At 47.6% G+C, this 13,183-nt stretch overlaps 1 protein-coding gene across 2 annotated transcripts in view; it reads right to left on the minus strand.

The window, feature by feature from the left end:
• Nucleotides 1-1,379: 1,379 nt before the first annotated feature.
• Nucleotides 1,380-13,183, minus strand: part of LOC123644507 (protein FAM169B-like) — a 74,221-nt gene continuing 62,417 nt past the window's right edge. For both annotated transcript variants that reach the window (XM_045560636.1, XM_045560634.1), the window contains exons 7-9: nucleotides 8,812-8,943; nucleotides 4,549-4,649; nucleotides 1,380-3,226 (exon numbers count right to left, since the gene is read on the minus strand). In XM_045560636.1, coding sequence (XP_045416592.1) covers nucleotides 3,038-3,226; nucleotides 4,549-4,649; nucleotides 8,812-8,943 — 422 coding nt within the window. In that variant the 3' untranslated portion in view covers nucleotides 1,380-3,037. The remainder of the gene's footprint in view (nucleotides 3,227-4,548; nucleotides 4,650-8,811; nucleotides 8,944-13,183) is intronic.

Here is a 13,183-nt window from a genome sequence, read left to right on the forward strand (position 1 = left end):
AAAACTTAAGTATGTATATGTATATATTCATAACAGTATTATCGATAACTACCAAACACTGGAATCAATCCAAAAGTATATCAACTGATGAAAGCCTAAATAAAATGCTGTATGTACATCCATCCCATGGAATATTATTCAGCAATAAAAAGGAAAGAAATACTGACGATACATGCTGCAACGTGGATGGACCTCAGTGTGCGGAGTGAAAGAAGCCAGCTGCGGGGACCCCTGTTGTATGATCCCGCCTATGTGACATGGCCAGCAGAGGCAGGGCTGTGGAGGGAGACTGCAATTAGTGGCTGCTGAGGGTGGGGGTGGGGGCCGAGGGGAAAGGGAGAGACTGCTAACGGGCACAGGGTTTCTTTCGGGGGTGCTGATGGTGGTGGCGATTGCACAGCTCTGTAAATATACTAACAATCACTGAATTATGGACTTTAAATGAGTGAACTTTATGGTGGGTAAATTATACCTCAATAGAGGTGCTAAAAAACAAGAGGCAGGAACATAGACAAACTGAATAATAAACAAAAAATGATTTAATAAAAACAGCAACACATGCAAACGCAAGCGTTACAGACAGTCCCTAACCACACTGCATGGAAGGGGCCCCTGCTCACAGCTCAGAGCCGACACAGACCACGCCGCGCTGGGAAGGGCGTGCCCAGAGCGCCAGGGCATCTCCTAACTCTGTGAGGTCAGTTTATATGTCCTTAAATGAAGCCCTCAACACATCAGTTTTTCTTCCCTGAGAGGCTTCTTTTATTGAATAGTAACTTCATCAAACCCCTGAGACACTTCTGCACGTAAACACAAGACACCAACCATTCACCTGAAAGAGCACAATGTTCACAGCACCTACATCACATGGTAAAGGTCATGTCTGACAAGCACAGACAGCACCCTCTTGGCTGCAGACCTGACTTCACTTTTATGGTCTGTGCCTCCTTCGCAGACAGCCCATGTGTAAGGGGCACGGAGGGCTTCACAGCGTCTCTGCATGGAGTTCTAAACTCTATTTCTATTCCATTGAACCTTTCCCTCCTTGTAATGGGAGTAAGAGAGATAAAAACTCCAATAGAACATTCCAGAAGAAACCCCTACGGAGAGAACAGAGTCTCCTAGAAGCCAATAACCACACCTCACTTATATCCCCAGTGCCTGGCATAGAGCTTGTCCCTGAGAAAGCACGCTGAATGTTTGTGTCCAACAGGATGGATGGCGGGATAGATAGGTGGATGGATGGATGGATGGACGGAGGACAGATAGATGGATGGATAGATGGAAAAAAGACAGACGGACAGATAGATGGATGAACAGACAGATGGACAGATGGATGGATGGATGGATGGATGGATGGATGGATAGATGGAGAGATAGATGGGGAGATAAATGGAAGGAAGAAAGGTGAGGAAGGGAGGGAGGGCAGGTCAATGGATGGATGATGGATGAATGGAGATATGAATCACTGAGGAGATGTATAGATTGAGAGGTAAATAGTTGGGGAGATGAGTGGAAGAAAGGAAAGAGGGAGGGAGGGGAGATGGATGGAGGGAGTATGGATAAACAGATGGACAGAGCGCTGGGTGCATGGATTAATAAGTAACAGAGGTCCTGCCGCATGTGTCCTCTGACTACACAGGGGAACAGCAGGTGTATTCCCAGAATTTGGGGCTTCTGGTGTCTACTCACCACCCTGAGACTCTAGGCCCCAGGCCACAAGAATGACTTTATTACATGCCTAAAAAGGTAAAAGCCTATTCCTCTCCAGAATCCAGCCACAAAAGAATAGAAGGGAGATGTGACCCCCCCAGTCCCGAGATGACCCCCACCCTCCAGTCCCCACAGCTACTGAGGGACAGCCCTATGCTGGCACTGGGAATACAAGGGGCAGCCAGGCAGGCATGGGCCGACCCCACAGCTGGAGTATGACAAGGGCAGTCAGCTGTGCCCACTGTGACAAGCCATAGAGGGGATTGAAGTGGCTGTCCTGATGTGATCAGATTTGCATCTGCCTAAAACCAGGGGCTGGGACGTATGCTGTCTGCTTCAAGAGGGCCTGACCAGCTTTCTCTGGGAAAAATCCTAATGCACGTCGGCGAGGCTGGGCCCCAACGCAGAGAAAGCACCGCCCCAGCTCTCGGGGAGCAGGCTCTGGGGCCCCACGAAGCAGCCTGGACTTGTGCCTCACCCTTGTGGAGGGCAGGCGGCCTGGGGTGGGGTCCCCGGCTGCGCTCTGCATCCCCAGAGCGGCTGAGCACATGCCACCAAGCAGCCCTTCAAGGGTATTTGAGAAGGGGGAAGCCAATGTCACATCCGAGCCAGGCTGTCATTTTCAGTTACTTTTCCTACCACACACCTTTCTGTTTGAGGCCACCAATATGCTAGAAGGGCCATCAGCCCAAATTCTCATGCGGTGGATTCCCATCTGAATTAGGTGATGGCTGGAGCCAGCTCTGAGCTCAAGGGCTGCGGTGGGAACCAGCCAGCCCCGGCCCCTGCCCTCAGGGGGCTTCTGAGGGCTGAAGCTTCCCTGGAAAAGGAATGTGTCTCCCCGGAAACCTCTTTGGTGTCTGTGTTCACACAGTAACGCCAGGGCTGGCGTGCACCAACCTAAACCGGGTTTCTGCAGCCTGGATCAGACGGGCACGGCCCCTCCCTGAGCTTGTTACACTTGTATAAGGAAAGAGGTATATTCAGGAAAACATTCCTGTGGGTCCGGTACAGTTGCACCAATTCTTTCTAGAGAACAGAAACTCTACCAGGCTTTGAATGAGTTTCTGAAATCTTTTGGAACTGCCAAGAAGTAACTTGAGAAAATAACTCCTCAATCCTATATAGCATTTCATGCTTAACATAGAACATTCTCAGGCATTCTAGAACCTGAGCCCACATAACAGGCCTGAGGTAGGTGGAGCCAATGTGGTCACTGTCTCCTCAGAGATTACAAGGAAGGCACAGCAAGGACAGGAGGCCAGCTCCTGGACACACACCAGTGCCGGGAGCCCAGCCCGGCCCACATGGGTGTCTGGAGGAGTCAGGAACTGGGCCGTGGGAGCTTCCGCCATGGCTCCCCCGCCAGCCCTGCCACGGCCACTGTCCTCTTGGCTTCCTGCGCTGCCAGCTCAGTCCCACAGGGTCTCTCCAGCAGCCTGGCTTCCTCCTCTTTCACTCCACAATCTCCATCATTCTTTGTGCTTTCCAGTTCTTCTCCACGGGTCCTCTCCTGAAGTCAGAAAAGAATTCGCAAGGCATTCCAATTAAGCACTGTAACGTAACGGGTCATCCCAGACCGTCCGGGGCTGGAATTCAGGGCCTGCAGGTGTCCTGGCTGGCTTGTCCATGCTGAGATTCAGAACAGATAAGCCGGGTTCAAACGCCCCTGGCCAGCCACATGCAAACCATGTTTTGAACATAAGAGTGCATATTTACTGAACAGAACTGAAGGACAGCTCAGCTCGGGGTGACTGGAGGAAGAGCAGGGCAAGGAAGGGCTAGTTTAAAAGTTGGGTGCTCTGTGCTCTAGTGTGCAGACGTCCCCAGATACACACCCATGGCGTTACAAGACACCAGACACCTCTACTGCCTCTAAAAAGCCTTCAAAGCTTAAAAGGAAAGTCAAGGGTCAGCGGAAGAGGCCGAGTGCAATACTCTCTGTTCAGTGCCTGGTCAGGTCTTAAGTTAGCCCGTCTTTCCATGGCGACCCAAAGAAAATGAAAGCCCTCGTCTGCCAGATGGCTGATATCAGACAGGAAGCAGCTTTCTAAAATGATCCAGCACTTACTGGGCTATTTTATGCCTTTGATGTTAAATCTTCTATCCCAGAACAATTTATTTTCCAAAATAAGCAGTATTCCCCCACGATGCACAATTGTTAAGTTTTAGAATTTAAAATAATTATCAGATCTTTAGGGATTCAAAAGCAAAGACCCTTCTGTACCAGAGGATTGTCACAATTACTCTGTGTGGACGAGCGCCCGGCTTGGCTTCAGGAAAACTTAAAATCTTATGAAGGACTGAATGACAACAAGCCACCAAGAAATATTCAGTAACCCTTCTTCCCCAGGACCCTACTGTACAATCACTCTGGATTATATGGAAACTTAATACCATATGCATTTTCTTGCAATTTGGGCTTGCAGGGTGGGAGAGGGGAAAAAAGACAAATTAGTCTTGCTTTTGTTCTGCTTGGAAGACATTGGTCCATGGTAGAATTTGAAATTCAGATTTTTCAATATTTCCTTAACGATGCATGGTTACAGCCAATTCCCATGTGTTCCCTGTTTCGTTTTGGTTTCATTAGAGTTTGTCTAGCTTAGAGAAGAGAACCATGAAAAGTCTAATTACAAAGGCTTCTCCTCACATCACCCCTTCTCCCTGCACGGCCCAGATATTCCCAGTGTAAATCAACAGCCCACTACCACGCAGAAATCCACAGCTGAGTTGGCCAGGAACTGCCTTACGGGTTCAGACGGTGGCTTCACTAAGCAAAGACAGCAGGATTACTAGGACAGCAAGAAGCTCATGAATGACACATCGTCACCATACCTTGTTGCCTTCTCCATTAGCAGACTGTCTGGGTCTGTCACCCCGAGAAGTCTGTCCATGACCATTCACGCCCTCCTCCTCCTTGGAATGTCCTGGGTGTGCTGCCCTCCCCAAGCAAGAAAAGAGGATAAACAAATGAGGGTGTCACCCAAGGGGCTGGACAATCAACAGGTTAATAATACACTGGGGACCCCTTCCAACTTGCTGATGGCCACCACCCAATTCTATCCTCTCGACCAGCACTATGACACCCGCTACAGTGCTCTCCAGGGGACAGGAAGACCTGCCAGGTGTCAGGAGATGCCAAGTGGGCTTTCTGCTCCAGCATTTCTAAGCTGGAACCATGATCTAGTCTTCTCATGACTCGGGCATTCAATGCAGTGGGGTTTCCAGTTGGATTCCTAGGTCCTCCTCTGCTCACTGGGGTTCTCACTCACAAGAGAAGCCATAATGTTAATTCTGCCTCCCGCCCCTCCTACCAAATCAGTCCCGACTTGGAAGAAACGATTTTCTTGTCCTACTGTGTGTCTCTCCACCCCCCAACCCCAAATCCATGTGTGTATGTGTGTGCGTTGGGTGGGGGGGGGAGGTGTTCATACCCCTAGGAAAAAAATATGCAGTTTTGCATTTGAGCTGAAAATACATATGTAACACATTTTGTTTACTAAGGAACAAATGTATTATTTAGTTGTTATCTATGTAAGTAAATTTTTAAGTTTATTTACAGAACTGTATAAATTAGCAAAATGTGGTTTGGCAAAATTTAATTGCAAGCACTTAAAAATACCAGCATGCTTTAGTTCTCTCTGCTAGGTAGGGTTTTTATATCATACAGTAGTTGCCCATGCACTTAGCTCATAGATGAGTTCAGAAGCTTGGTCAGCTTCTTCACTACTGCATCCCTAACACCCAGGATTGTGCCTGGTGCATGTGTGGGTGCTCCGTCACCAGTTATCAAATGAATGAAGGAATAGATGAATGAATGAATGAATGAGAGAACAAAGTAGATAACTGATTATCAATTTTCCACCTGTCCTGATGTTTTTGTTATGCACTACATTATGCTAACAGCTGTCAAATATTTACTTGTATTTTATTCCTAACCAATTAAGATTCAGTAAAACTTTTAAAGTGATTGCACTAATTTGGAACCGCAAGTGTGAAGTATCTGAGAACCAACCGCACAGGTTAAACATCCAGGGCTGCAGTCAACCACAATGGCCACTAGAGGGAGCCACACAACCCGTCAAAGAGCAGCACTAGCCGGAAAAAACAAGCCCAGGGTGGTGGTTTCGCCCTCAGCACTTCCCAGCATAAAATTGCTCTTGCTGCTGCACTGTATAATGCAAGGTTCACCAGAACAAGCTGAAACAAAGGCAGAACCGGAGCTTGCTAGGCATCAGACTTGTATCTCAAATTTTTCACCTATGTACAATCCCTCTGGTTTAAAAAATTAAATGTAAATGGAAGAAAAGATTTTTATCATCCCTGTAGATGACAATTAAATCCATTAAAAGTTCATCTGGAGAAAGAAAGCAAAACTATGACCTATAAATTGGAAAAATAAATTTTTAAAGCAATGTTCCATTATTTCCTGCCTCCGGCAACATTTTTGTAAAAGAACATTTCACTGTTGATATATTCAATTTCATTCTCTCAGGTAAAGAAACTAATGGCATGTGCAGGCTGACCGGGAAATCTCATCAGATGGAATTACGATCCTATTGGTCAAGTTTCAAAGGCATCGTATGTAACTGAGTATAGGAAGAAAGAAATTTCCCACAAACTCTTCTCAAGAGGTCTGAATAATCTGTAAATATTTTCAGGGCCATGATAAGCCACAGATGTTACCAACAGCCAGGATCATGCAAACTTTCGATGACCTGGTCCACCAATCAGGCTGCTTCGAAAATAGATTTTAAAACATTTGCAAGGAGCACAAGTTAATTTCCCTTTGAAATGTTTATGCCTTATTTAGAGTGAGCAATTGGTTCCACTGGGCTTCTTGCTTACAGTTCTATTTCTATGGCACATAAAATTATAGGAAGACACAAGAGAAAGAACTCGAAAAACAGAACAAGTGAAGAAAGCAACTCTAAATAAAGACCAAGAGCAAATGAAGTGGCCTAGTGAGATTTCCAGGGAAGAGAAGATTCCAGAATCATAGTTTGGTGACCTGTGGGAAGTTCTAACCCACTAACGCTTGCTGATTTCCGTGAAGGGACAAACAGACTAGAAACTGAGGAACTGCAGAGCATCTGGGCTCATCTGTGACCGCATTTGAAGCCCCTACTCACCAATTTGGAAAAAATCTGGGATGTCAGCACTAACTGTCATAATGGTTGCAAGATGAAGCTGGTTGGCTGAAAACCTCCCTAAGTGAATTAAAATTCTGACTGCGGGCCCTCGGGGAGACAGAACGTGTGGGTGAAACTGGGACCTAGCCATGATTTGTACAGGGAGTGAAAAGACTATAGGCTTAGAGTTACTTTTTATAAAGTACAGAGTTTTAGTAATCTAATTATACCCTAATTATAATGATGACCCTTCTTCTTTCAAGGGACTCCAGCATGCTTCTGGAACATTCTCTGTGCAAGTCCCTTCATTTGCTGTTTTAAAGTGAGAGTTGGTGAATCTCAGAGTGAATCAAAGTGACAGGTTTGGCATCTGACTTCCAGCTCAGTTTCCTCTGACCAGACCACACCGACTCCCAGCTCTCGAAACAACCCCCGGTGGAATTCTCTGGGAGGAAGCCATCTTCCCAATTAGGGGGAAGCCTCCTCCCCCTGCTCACCCCCTCCGGCCTGTGCGATTTCCACATTCCGATACGCAATCCGTTTTCTTTTTCCACTCCCTGCCAAGGAACTGCAGCGTCCAAGCACAAAGGCCTTGCACGGGGGCTGCAGCCTCATCTGTGAAGCGCGTCCATAAACCCACACAGCTGGTCAGCTCGGTGCCTGGGGATGTGCGCTTGCTTCCCTTCCTAACACAACGCCACAGGGCAAGTCACTTAGCCGCCTCATTAGGATCAGAGTCGCAGCCCCATAAGGGCCCTTCCTTCCCTGTGCCTGGTCACCCCATTAGTATCTGTAAAGATCCATTAAGCTTTCTAGCTGAAAGGCACCACAAAAGCAAAACTGATCACTGTTATCATCAATAAACTCCAAGGCACTCTAGTCTGTCACCACCTAAGGTAAATCAGTCACCACATGGAGAGAATGCCTGGCACCTCCGCTGCCCATCAGCCCCCTAACGAGCCACCTACGGCGGCAGAAATGGCATTTGATACTGACAGGAGCTCGCGTTCCAGGAGGGAAGGCAAGCCAAGGCTTTAATTTGGACAGTTAATTTAAACTGCTAGAACCTCCCGCGTCTCCCACCCACAGGCAGCACCTGCAGCCCGGAGGTGTCAGCTGCCGCGGGCCTGGCCCGACCTCACCTTTAGCACTGAGCGGAGGAGGGCCCCAGATCACTGTCAAAATGCAACTTGGAAATCCAGAGACAAGCCTGGCTGCAGTCCCCCCCCTGGCCATTTAAAGGACTTCCTACCCCCTGCCTCCCCTTGAAATGGGCCACCTAAGGCCCTGTTCTCCTGCCTCGAAAACACCCTCCATTAGAACTCCGCAGGCAAACTCACTGGGCCACGGTCTGGATTAACCAAAACCTGAAGACAGCGTGTGCATCTGTCAACAGGGAAACAAATAACAACACGTTCACACAACTCACACGACATCATACTATGCTGCCGTTAAAAAGGACAAAACGGACAAGGCAGCAACTGGCAGAATGTCGTCTATGCAGCGCTGCCGTCTATGCAGGTGTGTGTCCCCCCAGAGGAGAAGGGTGGGACGCTTGCTTGTCACAGTGATCCCTTGTGTGTGTCTCTTTCAGATTTTCAACCAAGTGCACATATTACCTATTCAAAATCATGTTTTCAACTGATCTTCAGTTAGAGAAAATTGGTTTTCTTTATGTTTCAATAATCCATTTTAATTGTAAAAGGGGAGCCCCTTGGTCCCAGAAAGCTTCTAATTGCTAAATTGGGAGCGATTGTGTAGAGCGAGAGGGCGGGAAGGTGTGCTTCGTTCAGCAACGGAAGGTCAGAGGACAGGGCACCACCCCCACCCAGGCCTCACTCCTCCTGTGCACAACAACAGAAATAACATCTACGTGGGTCTCAGTTGATCACTGTAAATTCATCTGTACCAGTTACTGACACTAGAAATCACTAGACCAAAGTGCACTGTTCTCAGCCCGACTCACAGTCTCGAAGTCCTGCCTGGAGAAGTTGAACCTTGAGCCAGATGTTGCCGCGCTGGCCCCAGGCCCCCGGGGGCTCCACCTCCCACAGGCGCCCTCGCTCCTCTGGATGGGCCAGCAGGAACTGCCTACAGACTGGGAGGAAGGAAGGCATGTGTGAGTCGGGAAGACCTCCGCCCTAGCCTGGCTCACACGAGGCCAGCCCTCTGGTGTCCCCAGACTCAGCCCGCTCTGGTACTTCCTGCAGCAGCCTTCCAGCCCCCTCGCTCCCTGCGCGGACCCCTGCTCGGACCCCTGCTGCACTCCAGCCCACAGTGGACGCATCCTGCTCACCTGCTTACCTGCGTGCGCCTCGTCAGCATCCCATCTGTGTGGGTCTGCTCAGGCTGCTATCACAAAATACCTCAGACTGGGCCGTCTAAACAACAGAAATTTATTTCGCACAGTTCTGAAGGCTGGAAGTCCAAGATCAAGGCGTCCCAGGGTTGGTTTTTCCTGAGGCCTCTCTCCTTGGCTCATGAATGGTCCTCTTCTTCTTGTGTCTTCACATGCCATTTCCATGTGCACAAGTCCCTGGGCTTTCTCTCTCTCTTCCTTTAAGGACATGAGTCATATTGGATTGGGGGCCCACCCTTATAACCTCATTTAAGCTTGATTATCTTTTCAAAGGCCCTATCTCCAAATACAGTCACATTGAGGGCTTCAACACATGAATTTGGGGGGACATGATCCAGTCCATAGCACCATCCCTCCTCCCTCCCAAGCCTCCTGAGTCCTCCTCTCCCACAGAACCTTCCAGCTTATCCTCTGCAGATTTCTTGATTCCAGGGACCCCTGAAGGCTTGTAGACTTTTATGCCCGTGTTCTAGGGCGAACATTTTCACATGGCATGTCCCGAATCCAGGAGAGTGGGAAGCTGCTCCTGGTCCTGCCCATGCCCATGGGGACTCCCTCGGGCCCTCTCTAGCATGTACATACCTTAATTTAACAAATATTAATAATTTAGTGCTAAAAAATGCTAAGGATCATCTGTGCCACAATCTTTTTGCTGGTGGAAGGTCTTGCCTTGATCTTGATGGTGCTGACTGATCAGGGTGGTTGGTGGTTGCTGAAGGTTGGGGTGGCTGTGGCCATTTCTTAAAATAAGACAAAATGAAGTTTGTTGCATAAATTGACACTTCCTTTCACAAAAGATTTCAGTATCATGTGATGCTGTTTGATGGGATTTTACCCACAGTAGAACTTCTTTCAAAATTGGAGCCAGTCTCCTTCAACCCTGCTACTGCTTTATCAACCAAGTTTATCCAATATACTAAATCCTTTGTTGTCATTTCAAGAATGTTCACAGCATCTTCACCAGGAGTAGATTCCATCTCAAGAAACCACTTTCTTTGCTCATCCATAAGAAGCAACTTCTCATCCATTAAGGTTTGACCATGAGATTGCAGCAATTCAGTCTCCTCTTCAGATTCCACTTCTAATTCTAGTTCTCTTGCTATTTCCACCACATCTGCAGTGACTTCCGCCACTGAAGTCTTGAACTCCTCAAAGTCATCCATAAGGATTGGAATCAACTTCCTCCAAACTTCTGGCAATGTGGATATTTTGACCACATCTCATAAGTCACAAATGTTCTTAATGGCATCTAGAATGAGGAATCCTTTCCAGAAGGTTTTCAATTTACTTTGTCCAGATCTGTCATAGGAATCACCATATATGGTAGCTATAGCCTCATGAAATGTATCTCTTAAATACTAAAACTTTAAAGTTAAAATTACTACTTGCTCCATGGGCTGCAGAATGGATGTTGTGCCAGCAGGCATGAAAACAAGATTCATCTCCTTGTACATCTTCATCAAAGCTCTTGTTGACTAGGTGCATTGTCAATGAGCAGTCACATTTTGAAAGGAATCTTTTTTTCTGAGCAGTAGGTCTGAACAAGGCTTAAAAGATTTGGTAAACCATGCTATAAACAGATGTGCTGTCATCCAAGCTTTGCTCTTCCATTTCTAGAGCACAGGCAGAGTAGCTTTAGCATAATTCTTGAGGACTCTAGGATTTTTGGAATGGTCAATGACCATTGGCTTCAACTTAAAGTCACCAGTTGCATTAGTCCCTAACAAGAGAGTCAGCTTGTCCTTTGAAGATTTTAAGCCAGGCATTGACTTCTCTCTAGCTATGAAAATCCTAGATGGCATCTTCTTTCAATAGAAAGCTATTTCATCTACATTGAAAACCTTTTTTTTAGTGTAGTCACCTTCATCCATGATCTTAGCTGGATCTTGTGGATAACTTGCTGCAGCTTCTACGTCAGCACCTGCTGCTTCACCTTGCAAGTATCACAGAGACGGTTTCTTTCCTTAAACCTCATGAACCAACCTCTGTTAGCTTCAAACTTTTCTTCTGCAGCTTCCTCACCTCTCTCAGCCTTCAAAGAATTGAAGAGAGTCAGGGCCTTGCTCTGGATCAGGTGTTGGCTTAAGGGAATGTTGTGAATGGTTTGATCTTCCATCCAGACCACTCAGACTTCCTTCATATCAGCAATAAGGCTGTTTTGCTTTCTTATTATTGTGTGTTCACTGCAGTAGCACTTTTAATTTCCTTCAAGAACTTTTCCTTTGCATTCACAACTTGGCTAACTGCTTGGTGCAAGAGGCCCAGCTTTCAGCCTGCCTTGGCTTTCGAAGTCTTCCCTCACTAAGCTTAATTATGTCTGGCTTTTTGTTTAAAGTGAGTGACGTGCGACTATTCCTTTCACTTGGACACTTAGAGGCCTTTGTAGGGTTATTAACTGGCCTAATTTCAATATTGTTGTGTCTCAGGGAATAGGGAGGCCCAAGGAGAGGGAGAGAGATGGAGGGAACGGCCAGTCAGTGGAGCAGTCAGAACACACCACATTTACCTGTTAAGTTAGCCGTCTTAGACGGGTGCAGTCTATGACGTCCCAAAACAATTACCATAGTAACATCAAAGATCACCGATTGCAGATCACCATGATGAATATAATAATGATGAAAAAGTTTGAGATATTGAGAGAATTACCAAAATGTGACACAGAGACACAAAATGAGCACATGTTCTTGGAAAAATAGTGCCAAAAGACTTGCTTGACTCAGGATTGCCACAAACCTTCAATTTTTAAAAAACACAGTATCTGTGAAGTGTGATAAAATAAGGTATGCCTGTATTTGAAAGGTATAAACCAAGCTAGCAAAGTGCTGGATCGTAGACACATTCTGCCCTCCTATCTGGATAAATATAGCTTCCTGAAAACAGGGAAAGCCAGTTTCAAATTTAGAATTCTTGGACTCCTTGAAGTTTTGCACCAAAATGTGGCAATACCATTGAGCTGGCCCCCAGCCAGCAGCCCACCCATTTTCCCTCCCACCCCAGGCCCGTCCCCGACACCCCAAGGGGCCTGCACACACACGTGGGTGCCCTACACACACTCCATCCACAGCCCGCCAGCAGCTGTCCCTGGGCTCTAGGGATGTGCGAACTGGTGGTGTGGCCCCCCCTCACTAGCACAGATGCAGGAGCAAGGTCCCCTCAGGCCCTCACCAGCCACTGGCAGGAATTCTGGGCTCCCAGTACTCTGAGCCTGTTTAGGAGTAGCAGGGACACAGGTGGACACATCGCTTGGGCCCATGGAAAGGGACACAGCTGAAAGAGGGCTTGAAGCACGGAGCCCAGGGCAGAAACCCCTCTTGTGCAGTAGGAAGGCAGGACTGTACTCAATAATTAAGCCTGACAGGGACACCTGGGTGGCTGAAACCCCAAGAGAAGAAGTGTGCCTCAGAATCAGCACTTTCACATCTTCCTCCTCTGCAGGCAGAGACAGAGAAGGGACAGCCCCTGCCCTTGGAGCCTGCTGTCCCCCGGGGAAACGGCTCTCTTCAGCTTCCTTAGCAAGACAATCCTAAACCCTAAGGCAGCCTGCACTGGGAGAGGGGGGCAACTCACTCAATCAGAGCTCTGGAACTGAAGCAAGAACATGGAGAGGGTCTGGCAGGCCACAGGCGTGGGCAGAGATCGGCCACCTGGGCCCTGGAGTGCTCCAGCACCTGAAAGTGAGCTACACAGTGCAGCAAGCCTCAAGCACTCTTTGCAGGAATTCAAAGCTCTTCAGAGTTTAATAACAGACTAAGAGTTTGAAAATACAAAGAAACGACTAAACCCACTTGAGGAAAAGTATGTTTTCATTTTGACTTCAGAGCAACAGAAGGCTCCTTGCCTTTCCTAACTTTTCGCTCCACTCTATTACACCAGAAGGACACTGGAAATTCAAGGCGAAGGACTCAAAAGCACCTGCACACCAAGAAGTGAGGCAAGGCACAAAGCAGGGTGGATGTGCTTCCAGGGGGCCTGAAGAGAT

This window comes from Lemur catta, chromosome 9, assembly GCF_020740605.2.
Source record: "Lemur catta isolate mLemCat1 chromosome 9, mLemCat1.pri, whole genome shotgun sequence".
Classification (NCBI taxonomy): domain Eukaryota; kingdom Metazoa; phylum Chordata; class Mammalia; order Primates; family Lemuridae; genus Lemur; species Lemur catta.